Genomic DNA, 25,508 nt, shown 5'->3' on the forward strand with positions numbered 1-25,508 from the left:
TAATTTCGGGTTCGGCCACCGTAGGAAGAAGGGCTAGAAAGTAATATTCATTTGGTTGTCATATACAATTTCACCGCTAGATGGGAGAAGTTCTTACACAATGTAGCTTTAAAGAAAAAGTTAAGCATTCAATCTTCTCATCGAACTCTTGGCAAGAACGCAAATAAACAAGTTTCTCAAAACGTCAAACTATAGTTTTAATGTTGAATTTTTAGAAAACCCTTGTTAATAATGACACCGGTGGACGTTTAAGTAAACTGTAGTCAGCATCCTTTTGCTAGCACTCCGTATACATGAGCAAGCATCCTGGACATCGAACCACAACTGCTAAAACACAATATCACAATTTATTATTACTGTGAGCCTACCTGTCCAATAGGAAGAAAGCCAGCTCAGAGTCGGTTTGGATCCCCAAAACCAAACAAAGGTCCCTCCATTTGTCATTAGCAATATTTGGGTGTATATATATATATATATATATATATATATATATATATATATATATATACACATATACATACACACACACACACACACACACTAGGGTTATTACTTGCAATGGATCCACAGTTTTTACTATGGCTACATTTAGGTTAAAAAACAAATATATTTTGCTACGTTTACGCCTCACTTCCACACTAATCCGGCCGTTTTTTTTGAGCCCCTAAAGCCTGAGACACACTAAGCCAATAATTGGCCGTCGGACAGTCTGGCGAGGTCAGTGACTCGAGTCTGTTCGGTGTGTTCCGTGCCATCGTCCGTCCGAGGGGCCATCGGCCTTCATTTTGGCCGATTTGACATGTTGAATCGGAAGGTGGGCACTGCCGGCAGTCGGACTCAAATGATCCATCTGATTGGTAAAGTGCTAACCCGGAAACGAGGAGCGGGATGAGCGTGACTAGAGTATCTCAAAATCGGACGGAAATCTTTTAAACTGACCTTTATTGATCTGAAATGAAGACAGATTCAGCAACTGCATGGCCTATTTCTCGCTTAAAATGTTTTCAGAAACACGTTTCGGTGAACTATTTTAGTACAATATGAGATCGTATTCTGAACAAGCCGCCATGACAGTCTGTCTTTGATTTTCCGGAGAAACCAGACCCACGTGACGCGTTCGTCCAATCAGCTGCCGGTTTTCATTTTTGGGCGACAATACAGATTAGCGCCGCCTGCTGTTATGGAGACGTATTACATCTCGTGGCTTTGGTGTGTTCCGAGGCACTTTTTTTTACCAACTCGGGGAGGCTGATCAGTCCAACTGCCTTTTCTGCCGAGGGTCGGCCGTGTGGTTGGTGTGTCACGACCTTAAAATGGAGACATTTGGAAAAACTGCTGCCCCCGTTTTGGTTTGAAAACTCCAGGGTTGCTTTGTAGTCTAGACGGGCACAAACGGAGACCTTTTTGGAAACGATGACGCACGTCAGTCAGTCTTATCGGTTAGGTAGGCTTACATACCTTTCAGTAACCGTTCAACCTCGTTGTCGGACCAAGCTAGTGAATCCCTGGCCTTGCTTTTAGCCATTGTTGTTCTTTCTACAAAGCATTTTCAAGCATTTTTCAATACATCTATGATTTTCAACCGCAGAGAAACGTCAGATAATCTGCTTCCTGTAAACACCGGCACACACGTGTCCAGTGTATGCGAATGGTCATGTGATTTGCGTTGTCAGACGTGTAAATATCAACGGAGATTAGTTCTGCTACTGGAGCTAAAACTCTTGTGTGGACGGAGATCGTTTTTGTCTCAAAACGCCGCTTAAAAATGAATAATTTAGCAATGTGGTTATAGCCTGTGTTGGATCTTTCAGCAGCATGTGAAGTTAAAGAATTTCAACAGTTAACAAACTCAGCTCTACCCTGCAGTATACACTCACTCGCCTCGCTTTCCCAGCACAGACTGCAGTTTAGTGTTCACTGTAATGACGTTTCAACCCAATAGGTATTCTCTCTTTCTGCAGTTTTGACTAAATCCCACATGATCTGGTCACGGCAGCACACACATGATTGCTTATAAATCCAGGGGAGAACTTGCATGTCGGCCAAGAACGCAATTAAAGATTGGCAGGGATGCAATCTCCTGTAGTTGGCAGTAAAAAAAGGGGCGAGACACTGATGGTAGCACTGTTCAAACAGGCTAGGCTCTCCATTATGTCTCATTATTTCACTTTAAACTCTCCATGTGATGTGCAAGGGTCTGGCTATTTATAGGATTTCTTTTTTAAATCAAGAGTTTAGTGAGTTCATCATAATGCATGTCTAGAGACAGCTTTTTGTGCATATTCTACTGTGCTCATCACACCCATGTCCCATCCAGCCCAGTTTTTAAAACCCTTCAAAACCCTTTTTTATATGTACTTGACTGAGCCTGTGTGGAGTTTGTCGAAACAGTTAGATGGCAGCGATTGTGCCAAACTCTTCCCGTCATTTACGGGCAGGATGTGCAACAATCAGAGCTGTGGTGTAACTTTGTACCTGGCTTCTCCCCTGGCTTTGCATGGGAGCAGAGACAAGCAGGTTGAGACAGACTTCTGTGTGGCAACAGCCGGGCTGTCTCCTCCTGTTACATTGTTAAATCATAATGCAATGTGCTATATTACTGATACAATAATTCCTCTTACAATTGAAAAATGCAATTCCTAATCAATAAAACCTCATTACAGTAGGCTCATTTCTGAGGTTTTGATGTTATTACCTTGTGTGGTATGGTCAGGAGCTTATGATGGCTAATGTTAGCCAACTTTAGATATTACTGTGACAAAACCGAGTCAGTTTACTTAAATTATAACCGTTCTATACTCGATGCAACGGCTAGGCTATGTGTTAGCATGTCACAGATTAGCATTCCAATGCTGTAAAACGAGAAGAAAACACACCCTCTTTATAGACATTTTCTTCTGTGACACGCTAATAGGTAATGTAGTAATAGCACAAGTAAAAAGAGGAATACAGTTTGTATACTAACTCAGTTATATTAGTTACCTAATATGACCTATTATTAAATAGTTACATACCAGACCAAGTAAGACTGTAGTAACAAAACCCTTACAGTGAGATTTTACCTGCAGGCTAACTGGGTGTGTTGCAGTTGTGATGGATTGTGTGTAGGGTGGGGTGTTGGGATGGCTCTGATTCACCATGACTGCGTCTGTCTGCATTGACTTACTGCAGGGTTTCCCCCAGAAAAGTTGTTTAGCCCAGTGGCAAGTGTCTTTTTTTTTGACGAGGGCCCGGCTGGGGCCAGTCACAGACTGATGGAAGCATTAATGTAGAGCCCGATAGTTTCTGTGATAACAGAATCATGGACAGATGCGTGAAATTGAGAATTTAAAAAAGCTATGAGACAAATTCCATAAGGTCGTACATTAAGTCAGTGCTAAAAGCTAACTGGAGATTTGAAAATATGACTACGTCTAAGTTTTCAACCGAGCCGCCCCACTGTAACTGTAGTTTAAAAAACATCTTTAAAATACATTAAAAGATAATTCCCAGTGGTTTAGGCCTGTTGGGGGGGCAACCTAGGACCGGTGGGCCACCAGGCTTGCAGAACACTGGGGGAAACCCTGTACTGAGTGGGTGTCATGCGTAAATTGAAGGAGCTGATAGGATTTAATTTCCCTGGAATTGTTCCAAGTTCAATTTCATGTGACAAATACACTTAACTGAGTGATTGTCTGACTTCTCTCTCTGGAAGATACCATCTGCAAATGAACATGATATTCAATTGTACACGTTTTTGTTCAAGAAATTTAGAAGAGCCACATTTTAACCCAGAGAATAAAAATACAGAACACCAACGTAGCCACCGCCCAGCTATTTAGCTTTGTACTAAGATTAAAAAAGGCGTATATCAGCAGCAGAGGCAGCCAGTGGCTTACTTACTTACTTACTTACTTACTTACTTACTTACTTACTTACCTTGCACGGCAGCCGGATTCTTGCGATAATCACAAGATCAAGCAAGAATCGCAGTAACGAATCCACGTGGCGGCCGCGAAAGCAACCGTGCACCGTCTAAAAACCAAATCCCAACTCCATCTACACTTCACTGCTTGTCTTGTTCAGCACAATCTATGTAAGTGGGAATGAATGAAATACCAGACAGATCAAGTCACTTCATCACACTGACACAGAAACCATGTATAATATTAATATTAAATGTTGCTGTACAGCAGTCCAGGTCATTAATGATGATATTGCTCACAACCAGAGCTGGTATAAATGGTACGGCAACATTTCTGATTGTTGATACTTTTCAATAGCCTCACTGTATACATCAGGGCCGGGTATCGCCACTGCCTACTTGTGTTAGGGATGTCATCATACAGCATCAAATTTAATCTTACGGTTTCAGATAAAAGATAAAGATAAAAGTGAGTGAGTGGCGATGGTGGCGAAGAGCAAAGAGGAATGTTTGCACGAGAGCGAGATAACGGAGAGTTGAGCCACACAGTTTGGTCAAAATGGAGCACTTCCTGCCAGCTCATTATCGTTCGCATAACTTCCTGTCTGCACAGGCGAAAGGGGCACTGATCAAGTGGATACTGAGGATTAGCAGCGTGCGCGTTCTCATTCAGTACAGTGGTATTCAGGCTATTGCATTACATCAGAGTTGGAAACATTCCCCAGCCACCCCATGCCTCATGTTCAGACAGAACAAGCAGACACAAAGCAACATATTCTTTAGCTTACTCACAAAGTTCTGCAGTTGTTAATGAGATATTTAAATAAAAATAAACTGCAATGACACCATATCCTGTAATGTAAAGAAAAAACTGCACCGGATGCTGCCAGTTGTTTGCGCTGTGCTTACTGTCACTATGTTACAGGATTTTACCTACAAACCGACACAGCCTGGCTATGTGGGTTCCCGTGCCAGAAACAAGTCTGTTGGGGATCTACTTTTCCAGACCTGAATCATTTTTGCCAGCCCAAGAGCTATCAATTACCCACAGACCCAAACTCTGCTCTTCTCGTTGATCATAGTACTCAGATGTTTCCAGGAAACACAACAGTCGATTTAAGTCTCCTGGTGTTTATTAAACTCCCTCATTTAGCATTTTTCTGCGATGCTTGTGTCCTCCTCTCACCTCCACAGTCTTATTAGCCTGTCCCTACTTGCCGCTCCTGGTTTTCCATATATTTTACATTTTTCTTTCTTTGCCTATCCCTTCAAACTTCATTCTTCTCATTTTATTCATCAATCTGTAACATATCTCAGCCCATCCTCAGCGGGTGCTATTGTCAGTGCGGCCTTTAAAAATGTCCCACACAGCACTTTTCCCTGCCTTTTTTTTTTTCTCTTTTCTGTCTTGGCCCTCCACCCCCCTCTGTCTTTCCCTCCCCTCCCCTCTCCCTCCCCTGTCCTGTCCTCCCTCCGTCTGTAACCAGAGCCCAGGGAATGGGAGGGCTGCCAGGATCCAGTTTGCTTCTGCCCTTTTAAGGCTAAAAAACCAGAAGGAACTTTTTCCAGCGGAGGGAGTGAAGAGAAGGAGAGGGAAGGGAGGGAGGATGACTGGAAGGAGTAGAAAGGAAGAGGAGGAAGTGTAGTAGCTCCAGTGTGGTTTGTTGCATGGACTTAGAAGTGGGAGGGAGGGAAAGAAGAGAGCTCCAGGTCAATGATTTTCTGCTTTTGGATGTTTGAGGCTACAAGCTGGATTCAGTGTTCAGTTGTAAAGCAAATGTTGTCATGTCCCTTAGTATTTGTTTGTGTTTGTTTGTGTGTGTGTGTGTGTGTGTGTGTGTGTGTGTGTGCGTGTGTGGAATGCGTGACATTTCCTCAGAATATTCTGTCTGACCGGGGGTTTGGTCACTCCAACCACTCCCTCTCCTCCAGGCATGAATGTGTGTGTGGGGGGGGCACCATTTGACTGCTAGACCTAGCACAGTTGGTGTTAATTTCTGACAGGTCTGCCAAAAGTAACGTTGTTCAGTATGTATGACATGACAGTCCCACTCACCCAGTGCTGTACGTTATACATGACAGGCTCAAGGCAAATGTTGTGTGGAGAGTCTTGGAGGAATGCAGATGGTTGGGTAGACCACATTAAAATGAATTCCATTACAATTGCCAGTTAGCTTACCACAGTTGTAATCAGTAATACAGTTTAACCCAAGAGTTACTGAAATGAAAATGTACTTTATACTTGCTATATATTTTTTTATTAAATATAAGCAATTCAAATGTAGGTTCCGGTTACATTTCAGGATACAGTTACACATTTTTATTACAAAACACATAGCCCAATTGATCAAGCATTTTGAGGCAATATCGATAGTTTTCGAAATCCAATAATAATGTACCAGCCAATGTTTTTTTTCAGGAATGCATAACATTCTTTTCATTGTCATGTATTGGTAGATGGATCTGTCTCCTGACAGTCCTGCAGTTGCTTTTTATATTATATTATTATATTCCAGAAAGTCCTCCAAACCATATGACGATATGGGATATTTGTTCCCTACACTCTAATACGACCCACAGGAGCATTTCATAAAATAGAGCCCCTAGCGGTGTCAGAAAAAACCCCCTCATATCTAAACAAAAGAACGTTGGTAGCGTTTTTTGGACGTAAAGATCACAATTTTAAACATGTCTTTAACATTGTGAAATGGTCGCAGTTTGGTTAAGTTTAGGCACCAAAACTACTTAGTTAAGTTTAGAAAAAAGATTGTGGTTTGGGTTAAAAGCAGACTTTACTTAATTTCTTGAAGGTTACGCACATGATGCTGACCATGACGTTTGTTAAGTTAAATCAAACTCGCCGTTTACTTTTATTTCCAAACGGGACTCTAACCCGGCTCTCCTGGGTGAAAGTCCAGTGTTTTTCTTTACCTATCCTCCACCTCAACCTGCCTCCTTACAAAGAAATTTGGTGCACTTACGGTATATTTCGTCACCTTACTTTCTGCTATGCTCCCGACATAATTACCACAGCCACTAGAGGGCGCTGCCACCAGAAACGTAAATACAAGTTGTAATTGCTGCTTGTTCAAACGACGTCTGGGGGACAACACTCTCTATATATCATACATGAATAAATATAAGGATACGATGAGCCTGCTGTGCTGTTTTGTCCTTCGCCTTTACAAGATCTCGGGACTAATTTGCACCAGATGTTGCAGTGCAACCTGAATATTGTGCAGAGCCTTTCCCCATGCTGTCGCCCTTCTCTGCGCGTTCCCTCTACATTCTCTCTCCCCTCTCTCCCCTCTCTCCCCTCTCCCTCCTTGAGATGCTGGGATCAGGTCAGGCTGTGGGTCAGGGGTTGCGATGATGTCATAGCGATGCCACTGGGGGGGGGGGGGGGCTGCAGCAGCAACGAGCCGAATGGATGAGTCATGGGAGTTTTTTGGGCAGATGGTGCATCAACCACAGACACGCACACTCTCCATACGGTAGCCTCCACTAACTCTGTTGACTCTATATCTCTCTCTCACACACACACACACACACACACACACACACACACACACACACACACACACACACACACACTCAACACAAGGGTGGGGGGTTATGAGTCAGCAGAGGGGAAGTCTGAGCTGCGGCAGTCTGTGTCCGTATATGGGCTCCGTCAGGCTTGGTGCGCTGTGGTCTGCTGGGAATGCTGGCAGATTCCTTGCATGTTTAGTGGCTTTGTGTGTGCGAGGCATGAATGAAAGAGCAACACATATACACGTTTTATCAGAAAGTGTGTGGGAATTTATGTCCTAACATAACATAAGCATTCCTCGATTAAAGAAAATCTTAGTCAACTAACACTCATATGTATTTGTTGACTAATCGAATGGTTTATTTAAACGACAGATGCGTAAAACTGAATTTCTCCACAAAGAACCATGCAAAAGCACCACTTTAAATCTTGTGTTTACCAGAAATGTGCTCATAAGTTTCTTATTATAAATAAGCCATGAAAAAAAGCACAAAAAATGACAAGATTTAGATCAATAAATCTTGGTTGACCAAGATCAAAACGAATGATTAGTCGATTAATCGACTTAAAGGGGGCAGCCTCAGATGCCCCAGACTTGACAGATTTGTTGGATCCAAAAAACTGTAAGGCCCTGAAACCATCAGCTGCTCAGTATCAGAGCTTCAACCCTGAAAATTAGAACTTGTGATGGCAGTTTTTCACTATTGTTGATAATTTATTATTCAATTAACTGAGAAAACTCAACATTTAATAGCAAACTCTGTGGGCTTTTCTGCTCTTGTTCTGGTTATGTTGCGTTCCCTGGCCCAGAACTGCTGTTTGTGCTGTGGTGGATGACAGGCCACTATGTGACACACCCCTACTTTAGCTGATCTACATTCCTGATGCAAGTACCAACCTGTGGTACACATGCACACCCCATACGCCCCCTCCCATCTGATAAAGCCCCTTGAGGCAGATGTGTGATATTGGGTTATATAAATAACATTGACTTGACTTGACTTGACTAGGAGTATAAATTAGAGCTGTCTGTGTAATTTCTGTCTTTAGGCAACATTTATATTTCTTCTTCCCTCTCTGCTGCTTTCTGTCTCTCCTTTACAATCACGCTTTCCTGACTCTTGCATCTTGGTTCGCCTCATCTTCTTTCCATCATCACTCCTGAGCGGACTGAGTTGGCACTCAGCTCCTATAATGATCCAGCTCACTCAAAGTTCCCATGGTGATGATGGATGTATTTTTCCACTGGGAGCAGCTGACATATCATGCATCGCAGGGTTGGCAGCTCAAGTGCACGTCTCTCTGTTGGAACACAAATTCAGACGAGCAGCACTCTGAGATGGACTGGGTTGTCACACTTGTAGTTCTGCACAGAGGCAAATAACTTCTAATTTAAAGTTGTGGTATCCTAACTGTATTATTAAGTTACAAGAAATGCTTATCTGTAAGCTATATCGTTTATTTACTTATTAAGAATAATAGTTCATTTCCTTACCCAGTTTGGGAAGGTATCTGCTAATAAGGGATGTTCCAGAAAGAGGCGCTACTACACTGAGTTCTGAATCGGAGTATGTTCCGCAGACCGGATGACGACACTAGCTAAGTTGGACCAAAGAAGTTGTTGCTAGCGAGAGACGTGTGAAAGTAACTTGTAAGATTTCATGCCCACCAGCTTGTATTAAACTTTCAAACATATTTAGATGTTGTGGACATTCAGTTCTTCCATAGAAGATACAACAAAAGTAATCTGATGTAAAGCATGCATGTTTCTCTGTGCATTGGATTAGATTTTTTTCACGTATTAAATAGGGCTGGATACCGACTTTTTTTTTAGGCACCGACCGAATTTCCTCCTTAGTCAACTATCGAGTATCGAAAAATGCCTCGTCATTCGCTACCAAATTTCAATACCTGAGGAATAAATCTCATCTGCGACAGTGAGCCAATAAGCATGCAGCATGCTTCTATCAAGCTCTAATAATGCTGCTGATTGGCTGTCTACACGTCGTAGAGGCAGGCAGGAAAAAAATGACGTTACGCACAGGCTCATGTAGTAAGAGCTGAAAAATGAAAAATAAAGATTTTTGCCTTAATGTTGTAATTTCTTTTTGGTAAAATGGATTTTATAAAATTGGTATCTAAAAAAAATATTGTATAAAGTAGAAGTATCAAAGGAGCTGCTGCCCCCGCGACCTGACCCCCGGATAAGCGGACGAAGATGGATGGATAAAGTATCAAAGATTTTTGAACGCTGCCCAGCCCTTGTCTTAACAGCCTTTGTTTTCTGACCGACTCGCTCCTCATCTACATCATGCATGGCATTCCAACCCCCCTTTTGGTTTGGACCCCCATCCATCTCCAACCCTGTCTTGGCCTAACAGCTTTCAGACCCTCCCACTGCAGGCCTTAAATATTCAACCTTTTCAGTAGCCCCAGCCCCCAACTGCAGCCCCAGCCCTCTTATGAAAAAAACATCTAAGAAAAAAAAAAATCATTCAGGACCTTATTGTTGGTGAAGTTGAGCTGCTGCTGCCAACAATTATTCCACTCTAGACAACAATAACAAAAGAAATTAAGTGGACAACGATGTAAGCAGCGCTGGACTCAGAATAGCCTAATAGTCCCAGAAATGTTTGTTGTTTTTCCGACTCAGTCTGTTCTCATGCTCTCTGCCGCCCTTATCAGAATGTTGAAAAATCTGAAAACACAGAGAAACTGCTGACTGGACACAGCTTCTGTCAGAGGCCGCTTTTTGGGCAGTTTGCAGATTATCTATTATTGGCGTTTTTATTTGCCTGATAACCGATAAAGTTAATAAATTAAAAAGTGAGCTACTTTTGGGATTGGGGGGTTAGTGTGCGGAAGCACGGAATGGAGGGGGAGGGGACGGGATGAGGAGGAGGAGGGAGGGGCGAGCTAGCCTCAGTTATGTTTGAAAATACTTTGAACGTCAACAAGAAGTGACGTCACCCAACATCGCTTAGAGAGCACCTTTAATGTCCCGCCCCCAACACTCTCTGACTATCTGTTACTGGGTAGTATGTTGAAAGTTTCTAATTCTTTAAATAATTGCTTAAAGCATTTAAACAATGTTTAGAAATAAACTATCGGGCCCCGTACGTACACACTTGATAGCCATCAGCGCCTAGCCTCAAATCCTTACAGGAACCAGAACGTTTCTTCCTTTTAACTACCTTCTAATCACCATCAGCTAGGAGACGCACAAACTCATTGCTCCACCCTTCCCTCAAAGATGGACCTGAGCAATCAAGCCTCCTGATCAACTGCTTCTTGTGCAACATGCCTACGCAAGATGTAGTGTTTATGTTGAATGGTGTGTGTGTGTGTGTGTGTGTGTGTGTGTGTGTGTGTTTGGGGGGGGTGTGTGGTTCTCTTTGTCATGCCCGGGCTAGCTTCTGGTTGCATCACTTTCTCCTCTGCTTGCAGTGGAGCGCGTGGCTCTGTCTGAACACAGACAAAATGCCTCACATGTTTTTTAACAACCAAACATGTTACTAGATGTGCTAGTTGTGTCATTCTGTTGCAATATGGACTGGTGTGTAAGTGGCCGGGTTTAAATATATAATGAATTATCCAAAACTTTAAAAAAATAAATTATATTAATGTAGAAAGTACATTTTATTAAAAAAAAAAAAAAGAAAAAAGGCTGCACTAAGATCAAGCAGCACCAAAACTGATAATTTACTTGAACAGTATTCAGTAAAACTCAGTCCCTGCAATCTCTCTCTCAGGGCTGCGATGTGCCTGAAGCCAGATTGAAATCTGTACAAAAGGCCCTAAAGTACCTTGTGTGAAGTCAACATAAACTCACTATCTCTCCTCAGATCAGGCCAGACCATGGTCCATGATTTGTAGGTATGCATCCCACTCCTCCTCGAAGACGTAGCCATACATTAGATCGCAGATAGGCGATAGACACTCCTGAGGGATATTTGGAAGCTAAAGCACCAGATCCTTACTTCTGAAACACTGAGGTCAACTGTTTCTCGTGCTTTTCTTCTCTTTTGAAGCAGGGCTGCAGTTTTAAAAATGATCTTTGGAAACGTTCAAATTCCCTTCAGCCTTCGATGCATCAGCCTCCTAAAACACTTCTCAACTAAGGGTGCTCGGAGAGCGCGGACTAGGGCTGTGCAATTAATCAGAATTTTAATCGCGATTAAGATTTCAGCTCCTAATGATCACCAAAACCGAGTAATTGAGAAAAACGATTATTTTGCATATTACGTTTTGCAAGTAAACTCCGATTTTATCTTGTGTTCTGAATGGAAAAAAAGATGGTTACACTTTACTTGAAGGTATCTACATAAGAGTGACATGACACTGTCATGAACGTGTCATAAACAGGTTAGGGTTCCTGTGTCATGACACTGTCATGTCACTCTTATGTAGATACCTTCAAGTAAATAATAGTGATTTCAATAAAAAAATTTAAAGATTATTTTTGGGGCTTTTCCGCCTTTAATTTTTGACAGGACAGCTAGGTGAGAAAGGGGGGAGAGAGGGGGAAGACATGCAGGAAATCCTCACAGGTCGGATTCGAACCCTGGACCTCTGCGTTGAGGCATAAACCTCTCAGTACATGTGACACACGTGATTTCAATATTGACCAAAATAATTGTGATTATGACTTTTTCCATAATCAAGCAGCCCTACCATAGACCTCTACCAAGGCCAAGCCCGATCTTGCAATGTTAATGAAAGTGGAACATAATTTGTGTATCCGCCCCATGATTCGGATCCACTCCAAAATGTAATAGGATTTTTTTCGTAATCCTTCTGACAGACAAACAAACAAACAGACAAACGGAGCCAAAAAAATCCCTCCTTGGTGGAGGTAATAATAACAACAATCTGTTTGTTCTCTGTGATTTGGACGCCATTTTTTAAAAGTCTGTATGAATGTTAAACCATGGTAACATGACTTCAAATCTGCCCCCTCTCTCTCTCTTACTCTGGACTCCAGACTCTAAAGCCATCGTGGATGGGAACCTGAAGCTGATCCTGGGTCTGATCTGGACCTTGATCCTGCACTACTCCATCTCCATGCCCATGTGGGATGAGGAAGAGGAGACTGATGACGGCAAGCAGAAGACGCCCAAGCAGAGGCTGCTGGGATGGATCCAGAACAAACTGCCTGAGCTTCCTATCACCAACTTCCACAGGGACTGGCAGACCGGCCGGGCCCTGGGTGCCCTGGTCGACAGCTGTGCTCCAGGTGAGTGAGTGTGCGTGTGTTTTGTGTGTGTGTGTGTGTCACAGAAAGGATCTATAACTACCACCAGTCAAGGAAGTGCTAGAAACCTTTATCTAGCTAGCTTTTAGCATCATAACTGTCTGCATGCAACAGTGATTGACAGCTGCAGCTCTCAGGTCAGGTCAGGGAAAGCATTAGTGCGTAATTCCCATCTGTGTGAGAGTAAAAACGAAGGGCAGGGGTGATAATGAGGTGAACAGAGTGGAGAGGAGGGGGAGTGCTGAACCTTCCTATTACGGTCCTGTTGAATTAGAGAAAGGGGAGGAGAGGAGGAAAGGAGGAGACAGAGGGGAGGACGGATGTAGGTGAACGAAAGTGAGATGTAAAGGAGGTTTCTGTATACATGCTCAGGATGTTTGGCATACCTGTGGATCACCCACAGCCTTGAGCCAGAGATAAGGATTTCCCTGCAGCAAAAAAATTGCTAACAGTGTCCAAAAATAACAGCCCCTCAGACCTGAGAGTCAGTTCTGAACAAGGAGATAAAGAAACTGCTGACAACTCTTTGCCAGGATGTGTGTCTGTGATAGTGAAGGAACGTCATAACATCCAATGGATGCATTCTAGGGCAGAGACCTCGATGAGCCACAGAGACAGATGTGGGTATGACCCAACGCCTAATTACTGCTGCCGAGTCGCCTTCAAATAAAGATTAGGCATGTTTTGCATTCTGCCTGTATCAGCTGGGACGGCGTCAAGGCTGTAACTTTGGGAGTCAACATCATTTTACAGACACAAGAAGCTCTCACTTTGTTTGTAAGGTGAAGTTCACGTCTACTTAAATGTCCCTTAATTCAACAGAAATACCGCTTCACTATTTTATACTGAAGGCACTTCCTGACATGCAACAACTGTGAGCAAAAGCAAGTGTTGCTAATTAGATCCTGACGCTCCCTCTCTCGCATTCACTTAGCAAGACTGTGTGTGTGTGTGTGTGTGTGTGTGTGTGTGTGGCATCTAATTTCTTTGCTGAACAATAACACAATATATTATCATACTGTACATATGTTAGCTAAGAAATCGTGATACGTTTCAACGGTAATAACCATGTTGTTGTTTTTAACTATGTGGTAATGTTACAAAAACAGCTTTAAACGCCACTTACATAGGTGTGGATACAGTGAACTCATTATATTGTCATGATATGCTTTGCCCTACTGCTTCTTGTCCAACTCGCCTGCTTTCTCTCCTGCAGGTCTGTGTCCTGACTGGGATCAGTGGGATCAGACCAAACCAGTGGACAACGCCCGGGAGGCCATGCAGCAAGCTGACGACTGGCTGGGCATCCCACAGGTCAAATAAATACATTTTTACAGTGGACCTAAGAGCTTATTTTGAAATAAGAAAAATTACAAATTCTTTCTCTTACCGATTTTAGAAACCAAATGCAATTTTGCGGTTCAATATTCTTTATTATTCTTTATTAAGTAGGTAGTTAGTCATATTTGTTTCTTTTATAATATATAAAGTTTTGTTTGATTGCCTATAATGCACTTAGAAATACACGTCCGCATGCCGACTCTTGAGGACAAGCAGTAGGTGCAGATCGGAGCTGCACAGTTGTGTGTGTGTGTCTGTGTGTGTCTGTCTGTCTGTCTGTCTGTCTGTGTCTGTGTCTGTGTGTGGTTTTGTGGAGAAGAGATGAACAGCGGCACTTTCTGCCAAATACTTTAGTTTCACCAAGTTTATTTACACAGGGAAAGTGGAATTCATAACTCTTTTTTGCTTTCATCAAGAAGAGGTGTCGAAGCTGGCTGTATCGTTAGAGCAATAAACACGTGTCTACTTAAGGTTTACTCCATACAGAGGTTGCATAATAGGCAGTGAGAATTAGATAGTGTGAATGTCAAAAATGATTTGGTCACACCATGAGTGACTAAGTCCTGACAAGAGTTGGCAAAATACACAGATTTACTAAGCTATAACGCTAATTTTCATTAGCAAAGAGCAATGTACGAAACAATCAGGTAGCCGCTTCTCATTTTTTAACGCCGCTGACCATCGCCTTCTCAAATGACAAACTTTGCTGGCGCCTGGTTATATTAGCTGTCACTAATTAATGTTAATTCTGAGTAAGCTGATAAAATGCCAAACTAAACCTGTCTGTTGTCAGATGTGTCTGTCAAAGATTATTTGTGTTTAAGAACCTCCACTCTGTAACGCCACTGTACAAGCGTGAGTGTTTCTCCAACAGTGTGATACGTCTTCTCCGTAGAAGACCCTGAGTCACGTTCTTCCAGTTAAACTTACAGTATGTAGCTGGTTGTTGGGTTGCTCTGACTGTCTTGACGGCGTTGTGTTGCCATAATTGGCACAGTGCTGGCAGCTGGCACAGCATAGCGTGCTGACAGTTGGCTCTGTGGTCGCTGCTGTTTCCGCCTTCAGCTCTGTTTCTGCTTAGAAAGTGGCATTGTCCCTTCCCCTGCTGTCACTGTGGGTTGTAAAAGCAGACAATAAGTGTGTCTGGATGACTGTGTGGCTGCCGGTTTGCATGTGAGTTTGTCTCAGGTACTTTCTGAGCAGAGGAAGAGGCTGGTATGTGGTCTTGAATACTAAATCACAACATTGACAACAAACAAAACTATGTTACTATGTTTGTGGGTAAGGTCTCCATGGTACCTAATCTAGCACTTCTGCTTCAGCAAAAGTTCTATGGTACCTAATCAAGCACTTCTGCTTCAACAAAAGTTCCATGGTAACTAAACAAGCACTATATATATATATATATATATATATATATATATATATATATATATATATATATATATATATATATATATATATATATATATATATATATATATATATATATATATAACGAAAAACTACCTTATGCTAACAGCAAAAAACTCCCTTTTAATTTGGAAACCACTTTTTCTTGTCTTGGCCTTTTAGGTGATAACCCCTGAAGAGATCGTTGACCCAAATGTGGACGAACACTCAGTCATGACCTACCTGTCCCAGTTCCCCAAGGCAAAACTGAAGCCTGGCGCACCTCTACGACCCAAACTCAACCCCAAGAAGGCCCGCGCCTATGGGCCAGGTACACACACACACACACACACACACACACACACACACACACACACACACACACATCTGCCGCTAGACTTCAACAATTGCAGTTGTTTTGAACAGAGCAGCTGGATCAGTTTAGAGCAGGGAGGATTTACATGTTTACAGCCATGGACCCAAAAACTGTAAGCTAGTCCGAGAGGTTTGACTCAGGCAGTAAGGGAGGTAAGATTCTTTCGATTTGAATGATCCGACATCGATTAAAGAAATCTAGAATCAACTGGTCTTTCTGTATCATATGAAACTAGAAGATGAAGGAATCCATTGTTATCAACTATGTCATGCTAGCTTGTCGTGAAAGGGAGTTAAATATCACTCCAAAGCTAGTTTGTCGGGGCGCTTCAAAGTTAGGCTATATTATGGCAAAGGAAAAACTGGCATGGCCATTTTGAGAGGGGTCCCTTGGACTCTCACGTCAATATATCTGAATGAAATGTCACTTAGAGCCCGACCGATATATCGGCGGGCCGATATTAGTGGCCGATATTAGGCATTTTCCAAACTATCGGTATCAGCATTTATAATGGCCGATAAATGAATATTTAAAAAATCAAATAAAACCAGACGAAACACCCTTCAACCATGTTCTGAGTGTTGGCGTTGCGTAGTTAGTCCACCAGAGGACGCTCTACAACGTCCCTGTTGGCAACGCTCGTGTTTAACCCTTTAAGTTTCATACCTTACGTTTTGTATTTTTATAAATTTTATTTATCACAACTTTAATATATTTTGATGTTCATCTGTTCTGTTGTGACAATAAAACAAGTTTATTTTTAAACTGCATTTTCATATTATTTTAGTGAGGACTCATAAATAACTACAAATAACTAATGTTAGGGAAATCTGTTTGTTTTGTTACGCGTTTCTGAATTTTAAAAAAAAAAAAATATATATCGGCTGATATATCGGAATATCAGATTTTTAAATCATCAAATATTTGTATCGATATTGACCTTAAAAGTCGACGACGACTTTATCGGTCGGGCTCTAATGTCACTTAATACTCACTCACTGTAGAGTCTGTAGAGCTGCACTTTATTGTATTGACTGCTGTATCCAGGCAAAATTGGTTTTGCAACGGAAAGACCCCTTTTTGAATTGCTATTGAATCGAATCAGAAATCGAATCAGGACCTTGTGAATGGGAATCAAATTGATGCATGAAAGCAGTGACGATACCCAGCCCTAGTATCTTCAGCCCTCTTTGTGTAACTCCAGGATCTTATATGATCTATGCACGGCACATATGTTAATGTACTGTCCAAATTCTCCATTCCAAAGGTGTCGAACCTGTTGGTAATGTTGTGATGAAGAAGGCTCTGTTCACCGTGGAGACCATCAGTGCAGGAATGGGAGAGGTGCTGGTCTACGTGGAGGACCCTGCAGGACACAGAGAGGAGGTGAGGCATTGGGGAGTTTGGGATGTTTGTTTGGTCTATGGGAAATACTTTACCTTTTTTTTCTTTCTTTTTTTTTGGTCCATCATGGCGTACTCTTTTGTTAACTTTTCTAACTATTTCCTCCAGGCTAAAGTGACAGCCAACAATGATAAGAACCGCACCTACTCCGTCTTCTACATCCCTAAAGTCACAGGCATGCACAAGGTAAGCTAAGAGTTCTGATCTTACATGACTCTCTGAGGGGCCTTGCTGACTGTTTACAGTTGAAAGTAACTAAGTACATTTACTCAAGTACTGTACTTTAGTACAGTTTTGAAACATTTGAACTTTACTGAAGTGTTTCCATATTATGCTACTTCTGCTCCACCACATCTCTCACAGGGAAATATTTTACTAAGTTTATCTGGCAGCTGGAGTTACTAGTTACTAGTTAAATGCATATCGCTTCCAAATATCAGTTATCGGTTTTATTAATTAGTAATAATCGGTATCGGCATCGTCCCTGAAAAAAAACAGCATCGGTTGACCCCTAGACTTTGTAAACTACAGTATTTTTAATCACTTTTAACAATTCACTCCTTTTTTTTTTTTGTGCGAAGAAACTGAATTTGATACTTTTTAAGACTTTTCAAGACCTGCGATGCCCTGTAAGTGTGACCTGAGCGTTCCTGACACTCAGTTCACTCTCTCCTTTCTGCTTTGTAGGTGACGGTGTTGTTCGCAGGGCAGCACATCTCTAAGAGCCCCTTCGAGGTGGAGATCGGCATGGCTCAGGGAGACTCCAGCAAGGCCACGGCCCAGGGGCCGGGCCTGGAGCCCTCAGGAAACATCGCCAACAAGGCCACTTACTTTGACGTCTACACAGCAGGTAATAACACGGACCACTGTGTGAGGTTTGGTTTCTGTGCTATCATCAGAAATTTTGATCCAGCCTGCATATCAATTTAAGTTCACAATACATTTTGGCCCGCCTACATGTGCGATAAACCAAAAAGACTTAATTACCGTGACACTCACAGCAGAATTTTAGCAGATTTGCCAACTTTGACACTCAGAAATTTTCCATTATTTTGGTGAATATTGAAATCACGATTATTTAAAGCTATAGTGCGTAGTCTCTGCCGCCCCCATGAGGAATTGTAAGTAATGACAACAAAACTGTTGGCGCATCCACAAGATACAAGCCTTCCGTGATTGCGCACCCTCGACATAAACCCTTTAGGGCTTTATGTCGACCAAACTTTAAGTGAGAACGCTATATGAGATTTGCAATAATACATTCAAAGATATTTAACTTTTTCACTTAAATTCACTGAACCTGCCAACTGTTCTCCATCATTCATGCACTGTTTTGCACACCCTTATTCCATTATCTCTGTAATGCCCCATTGCATGTTTGCTCAGATGCACATCTTCACCTGCACCGCTATCATATCCTATATGTTTACGCTCTTTTGCACTATTCATCTGCCCTGACATGCTCAACGATTAATCTTCCCACCTTTGTTGTCACACAATTTTTGTCCATCTACTGAGCTACATCACTATCTAGACCACAATCCGCACTAACTGTATTTTGACTCTTTACTACATTTCAGCATTTATATAGACTGTCTATTCATGCATATTGTGTTATTACTAATCTACATCACTTTCTAGACCACACTTTGCAGTGACTGTACATTGACTCTTTACTACATTCAACATTCATATAGACTGTGTCTACTTTTGTTGACTGTGTTATTACTGATCTACATCACTAACTAGACCACAACCTGCACTAACTATATTTTAATTCTTTACTACATTTCAGCATTTATATAGACTGTCTATTCATGTATATTGTGTTATTACCATATCACTTTTGCATATCCATCGACTTACTTACACCTCACTTTGCGCCAGCTTTGTAATGCCTACTTAATCAGCACTTTATGTAGCCTATTGCACTCTGTATTCCTGTATTGTATTGAATGTGAAACTGTATGTTGTCGTGCACGCCTACACTTTTCTTGGCCAGGTCGCCGTTGCAAATGAGAACCTGTTCTCAATGACCTACCTGGTTAAGTAAAGGTTAAATAAAAAAAAATAAAAATAAAAGCATTTAAAAAAAAAAACTAGACATGTCTTGCCCTTAATGTGATTCTCATTTTCCACTGTGGCCCTTAGTGTAGTTGAGTTTGACATCCCTGTGTCTACCAGGATATGTTTTATTGTGTACTGACTCGTATCATACTATTTTCCTAATCTTGTATCCCCTCATCTCTCTCCTGTTTCTCTCAGGCGCTGGTGTTGGCGAGGTGGAGGTGATGATCATTGACCCTGCTGGCAAGAAGACCACGGTGCCTTGCACCATAGAGGACAAGGGCAACAGTAGCTACCGCTGCACCTACAAACCCATCCAGGAGGGCCAGCACACCATCTACGTCACCTTCGCCGGAGGCCAGATCAGCAAGAGCCCCTTCACAGTCACTGTGGGAGAGGGTAAGAGTTAGCAATTGAAAAATGATTCAAACCAGTTAACGGATTTTTTAAAATAGTTGGCGATTGATTTAATAGTTGACAACTAATTGATTAATTTTGCAGCTCCTACATTGGTCCAGTTTCAAGGAAGATTTTTAAACCAAAACCACTCTGGTTTGGTTGAAATAAACTCTTAATTCAACCATTTACATTTGAAAATATGCTGGCTCTATACACGCTAAAAGTATTGTTTATTTAAATGGAGTCTGGTGGGTTTGGCGATCTCGGGACTTATATCTCTGTAGGGATCCTTTCCATAATGTAGTCAGACACTTCTCAAATCTGAGTCAGTGGCAATAACAGCTCTTTTAGTGGACGTAAATTGACGGTGCGCATTTGCCCAATAGGGTTACATTGCAGCCCGGTTCACGACTGCCGGTTACAGCATTCTCGCTCAATACTGGACCAATTTCAACAATTTTTTTATTCACATTAGACACTTAAACACTAATGCATAAGACAATAGGGTCCAGGTTGAAATATACAGAAATTACCCTTTAATATTTGCTCACCCTGCTGTGTTTTCTTCAGTTGTGTCTAATGCTTTCCTGTCTTCTCCTGCCACTGTACTGGATGTCGTGTCCTCTCTCTTCTCTTCCCCCTCCCTTCCCTTCTTCTCTTTGATAGAGGCCTGGTGGTATCTGTCCTCTCTCTGGAACGGCCTCTTCCTTCTGCTGTCATTTCCTGTTTCCTGGGATCTCTCTTGGGTACCCACTGTGCGTGTGCGATTGCATGCATGAGTGTGTGAGTTGTGTGTCCTCCATGTAGATAGTGTGTGTGTGTGTGTGTGTGTGTGTGTGGTCTGCCTGCGGTCTGCCTGCCAAGCTCTTATCTCAAAATGACTCAATCATCAGCTCCATGAGGAAATGCTCGACTAAGAAATTAGTGATGGTGATATGATGATGCCATTTTTGAAGGAATTCATTTCAAGCAAGTTTTTTAGATTAATTGGACTCACATTCTCCATTTATTTTGAAAAAAAGATAACACATACACATTTCTGCTTCACCTGATAGATAAACCTTCTTACATACAAGGTACATGTTTATCTATTTTGTTATGAATTATTATTTGTTATAGTGATTCTAACAATTATACCAGACCTGCATGTGTCAACCTGCTGACCTCAAATAGGTTTTAATACAACATGTATTCTCTGTATATAACTGTATCCTCTTAGGCCGGTTACACACTGGATGCGTCGCGCGAGCGTGTCAGCCGCGTGGCGTGTCCGTTTATATTTCGGCTCCCATGTTAACAGGTTAGAGCTTACACACTGCCTGCGTGAGACTGCTAGAAATAGAAGCGACGCCTATTTTTCACGCGAGACGCGAGCGTGTTAGAAGCATTCCCAGGCAAAATAGAATAGGAAAATATGTTTATATGTCATTTAGACACGAATGCATATTAATAAATGACATCTTGATGTTTGAAAGTCTCTAGGTTTTGACATCAATGTAGATATAAATGTAAGAAAAAATTTCAGAGAAAAGATTTTCAAATATTGCACCTGTCATACAGAACGAAATATTCTGTAACATATTTTGCAGTCAATACTGCCGACGTTGTCTTGCTTTAATCAGATCAGTAGGCTATATATTTATGTTTAACAACTCTCTCCCCATACGTCGAACAAGCCTATATATAAAGGGTAGGATAGGCTACAATAACAACGAAGTGTGTTCTGAGTGACGGTCCAACATCAGATAGGCTATATAGGCTCTTTACAGCTACACAAAGTTGTTATAAACAGATAGCCCACTTACCCATTTTTCAGAGTTTGAATCTGTCGGCGCTATGTCCCGAGATCAGCCCTCCCTGTACCTAGCAGCAGGAGCAGCGCCGCGTCAGACACGCTTCTGGTGTGTAGGACACAGAAAAATCCACGCAGCCGCCACGCATCTGAGACGCAACAGAAAACCGGCCTGTAACCGGCCTTAGAGTGCCAAGTAGTCCACTTCCTGGAACATATATTGACCCCCTTTCAATAGCGTCTGTTCCTGGTGGGCTTTCCTTTGCTTCCTGCAGGGCATCAAACTGTGACTCAGCAGCTCCTATTTTATACACTTTTAATCAGGAGATGTGAAGGCTGCTCCACTTCCTGTGTGAGGATAAAGGCTCATTTCCTTTACTGTGGTCCATCAATTCACTCTGTGGGATAAGACAGATGCATAAGAGACAGGAGGGGTGTGCAGGGTGGAAGCAAGGTGGAGAAGGACAATTGAAAAGCACTGAAAGCTTCCCAGCAACTCTTCATCCTTCTCGAAATTGATGGATGTACAATGTGGATGGAAGTTGTTTTTGGTTTTATAACTCACCCAGCATGTCTTTCCTCTTCCACCCCCACTGAACTCACACATAGTCAAACTGTCAGAATAGCTGTCTCTGTGTCTCATTGTGTGTGTGTGTCTCTCCACAGCATGCAACCCCAGCCTCTGCAGAGCTAAGGGCCGCGGTCTGCAGCCAAAGGGCCTGAGGGTGAAGGAGACTGCAGACTTTCAGGTTTACACCAAAGGAGCTGGCACCGGAGAGCTCAAAGTTACCATCAAGGGGCCCAGTGAGTGGCACTGCAAACACCAAACGTCTTGTTTTGACTATTGTACATTGATTTGTCAGCTCTTTCTACGGTAACGCATCACTTTAGTAGAGTACTGAATGCTGCGAGTAGATCGTAAAACCCATTTGAAGTATTGATTAACGTGTGAATATATTCCTCAGATAGGCAGCTGTTTTCAGTGAAACAACTCCACTGTACACTGCCTTCCTACACCTCACTGCAGACACAGTTAGCTACTAGCTGGTGAACATAGTGGAGCATTTAGCAGCTAAATGCTAGATATTTTTTTCAGGAGTAGGTGAAGACCAAAGCAGAGTTATAAGACGAGTGAATGTTGGAATTTAATTCATCAGGTTGCCAGAAACCAGTTTCCAAATGAATGCAAAACTTTCCCAATTTCTGCCCTAATGTTATATAAGCCACTGTTTGCTAACATATTAGCCGAATCAATTGCGAACTGTTTTCAATGGAAATTAGCTACAGCCTGTGCTAATTTCCATATGTGTCCATACAAGACGACACGTTTAAAAGATTGCAAAAGATTTTTACAAAATGAAGACAAACTAAGCTTGACAGACTCTTACCACCTTTATCATTAGCTGTTATTATTTTCATAATTCAAGCAAATACTCTCTTCGAGGGAGAGTAGCTAATGTCTCCCCAAAAGTCGCTTGATTTAGCTCTTTTTTTCTAAAAGAATATATAAAAGTTATATATATTTTATATATTTTTTGTGCATGTTATAGGTTTACAAAGTGAAAAAGGCCAAAGTCCACCTCAAAGGGACTTACCATCTGCAACAGAAAACACTGTTCACAAACTGCTCCAAACAGCTCTATTGTAGTCCAGCCTTTACTTCAGAGACAAACGTGGTCACTTTGTAACACACGTTATAATGCTCACCTAGCTGCTAGCGTGGCACACCCTCATACACTGCTTCTGACTGGCTAGTAGTCCTTACCTAGCTACTGTGCATGTGCGACTCCCAACAAAGATGGAACAGAAGTGAGATGTCTCACTCTGTAGCTAAAACAGAGAGCTCAACACACAGGGTGAAAAGAGGAGCTGCAGCAATGTGCATACAACAAAAATATGGTGTTTTTTTCCTATTCTGATATAACCTCTAAATTAAATTATGAACCTGAAAATGAGCAAAATATGAGCACTTTAAAATTAATCAAATCTAGCTAGAAAATCACTAAGTTGGCAAAACTGTCCTAGTCAACTTTATAATTAGGTGAAGTCATGGTTTTAATATATCCCAAAAATTAAAACTCTGTGTGTACGACATGCTCTGTCCATAGACCATCAGTTCAAATGAGGAAACACCCTTGTTAGTATAGTAGTATAGTGAAAAGTGAAAATATGATGTGTATAAACTTGTTGCATTGTCCCAAAGTGACCAAAGACTCAATCTAGGTTCAAGCCTCATCAACTAACCTGAAAGCTGTGTTCGTTATCATACCCTGGCTGGAATGATCATGCACTCCCAGTGTGCTTATAATGTAGTTATGATGCCTTGCCAAAAACAAACAATAAAGTATTTATTTTTAACTTGGCTCCTCAAACTGGCAGTTAAGAAAAATTGGTTTAAAAAAGTGATACTAATGTGATCAAATGTGTGTTTTTACAGAGGGTCTTGAGGAGCCGTGCAAAAGGAAAGATCTTGGAGACGGCACGTACGGATTTGAGTATTACCCCACCACACCTGGAACATATAGCATCACCATCACCTGGGGAGGACAGCACATCCCCCGCAGGTACACACACTCGCACAGAAAAACAAATGTGACAATTGAACTACGTTGATTTAGATTAGATTAGATCAGATCAGATTAGATAGACTTTATTGCTCCCAAATTGCCAAATTTCAGTGCTACAGCAGCAAAATATCAGACACACGGAATACATACAGAATATTCAAGAAATAATAAATAGGACAGAATACAAGAATAACTATTCAAAAATAAAGATAAAAGGAAACAATGTACAAACGCATATACAAGTGACTAATAAAAAAGTACAACCTACTTAAATAGTATTCATAAAGATGTAAGTAAAATCTATGTTTGTGCAAGTTGCACTTATTGCAGTATTGTGATGTACTGTATGAGTTTTAGCTAACACTCAGTGATGAAGGGTTAAAAAGTTGTATTGCCTGTGGTAGGAATGATTTCTTGACTTGTCAGTGTGACTGATCGCTCTCTGCTCCCGTTCAGTCCCATTGAGGTTAAGATTGGCGCTGAGGCCGGCCAGCAGAAGGTGAGGGCCTGGGGTCCAGGGCTGGAGAGCGGCATTGTTGGCAAATCTGCTGACTTTGTGGTGGAGGCTGTTGGAGACAACGTCGGCACACTGGGTAAGTAAGCTAAAGAGACGGCAGAGATAACACAGCTCTTCTAAGCGGTGTTTGGTGTTTTGAGATTTGGGGCTTTTGAGGAAACATTCCCGCCCCCCACTGCTTCGCCCCTGCTTCTAACCTTGCTGTGTTTGTGTTCTTCCCTGTTCAGGTTTCTCTGTGGAAGGTCCATCTCAGGCCAAGATTGAATGTGACGACAAGGGCGACGGATCCTGTGACGTGCGCTACTGGCCCACAGAGGCTGGGGAGTATGCAGTGCATGTGCTCTGCAACAGCGAAGACATCCAACACTCTCCCTTCATGGCTGAGATTGTCAACGCACCAAACAAAGACTTCTACCCCGACAAGGTATACACACACACACACAAACACACACACACACACACACCCAGGGACACGTGCACCTACATCGTCGTGCAGCTGCAAAACAGACGCAATGCAAATGACTGATCAGTTATTTCTTTTAATGTTGAAATCATTTTTGTCATAGTCCTTTTAAATGTAGGACCATATTCTGAATGCTCCATGGATGTGTTTATTGCAGGTTAAGGCGCATGGTCCAGGCCTTCAAAGCAGTGGTCTGGCTGTTGGAAAGCCCACTGAGTTCACTGTCGATGCCAAGCAAGGAGGAAAAGCTCCTCTGAAGATTGTGGCTCAGGTACGGCTGTGTTTCTGTTTCAGCATATGACCAGAAATGTCCGTTCGCCTAGTAGTTCCCGGCGAAGTGGACTGCATAGGGTATTCAGCCATGTTTAGTTAGATTCCAAACCGTAGGGAGCAAAATGCTCATTTGAAAGGGACCTGTGAACTGCGTAGGGAAGAACTGAACAACCGTTCATCAGTTTGACGAAAGTTTAGAAGAAAGATTACCCATCAGTCATTGCGCC

The 25,508-nt window shown here is 42.0% G+C and overlaps 1 protein-coding gene across 3 annotated transcripts in view; it reads left to right on the plus strand.

Annotated features, from left to right (window-relative positions):
• Nucleotides 1-25,508, plus strand: part of flna (filamin A, alpha (actin binding protein 280)) — a 59,560-nt gene that overhangs the window by 3,334 nt on the left and 30,718 nt on the right. For all 3 annotated transcript variants that reach the window (XM_031310655.2, XM_031310668.2, XM_036008225.1), the window contains exons 2-13: nucleotides 12,421-12,672; nucleotides 13,907-14,004; nucleotides 15,607-15,754; nucleotides 17,067-17,185; nucleotides 17,312-17,389; nucleotides 17,891-18,053; nucleotides 19,469-19,669; nucleotides 22,128-22,265; nucleotides 23,899-24,025; nucleotides 24,485-24,621; nucleotides 24,773-24,969; nucleotides 25,166-25,279. In XM_031310655.2, the coding sequence (XP_031166515.1) occupies nucleotides 12,421-12,672; nucleotides 13,907-14,004; nucleotides 15,607-15,754; nucleotides 17,067-17,185; nucleotides 17,312-17,389; nucleotides 17,891-18,053; nucleotides 19,469-19,669; nucleotides 22,128-22,265; nucleotides 23,899-24,025; nucleotides 24,485-24,621; nucleotides 24,773-24,969; nucleotides 25,166-25,279 (1,772 nt within the window). The remainder of the gene's footprint in view (nucleotides 1-12,420; nucleotides 12,673-13,906; nucleotides 14,005-15,606; nucleotides 15,755-17,066; nucleotides 17,186-17,311; nucleotides 17,390-17,890; nucleotides 18,054-19,468; nucleotides 19,670-22,127; nucleotides 22,266-23,898; nucleotides 24,026-24,484; nucleotides 24,622-24,772; nucleotides 24,970-25,165; nucleotides 25,280-25,508) is intronic.

This window comes from Sander lucioperca, chromosome 12 (genome assembly GCF_008315115.2).
Source record: "Sander lucioperca isolate FBNREF2018 chromosome 12, SLUC_FBN_1.2, whole genome shotgun sequence".
Lineage (NCBI taxonomy): Eukaryota > Metazoa > Chordata > Actinopteri > Perciformes > Percidae > Sander > Sander lucioperca.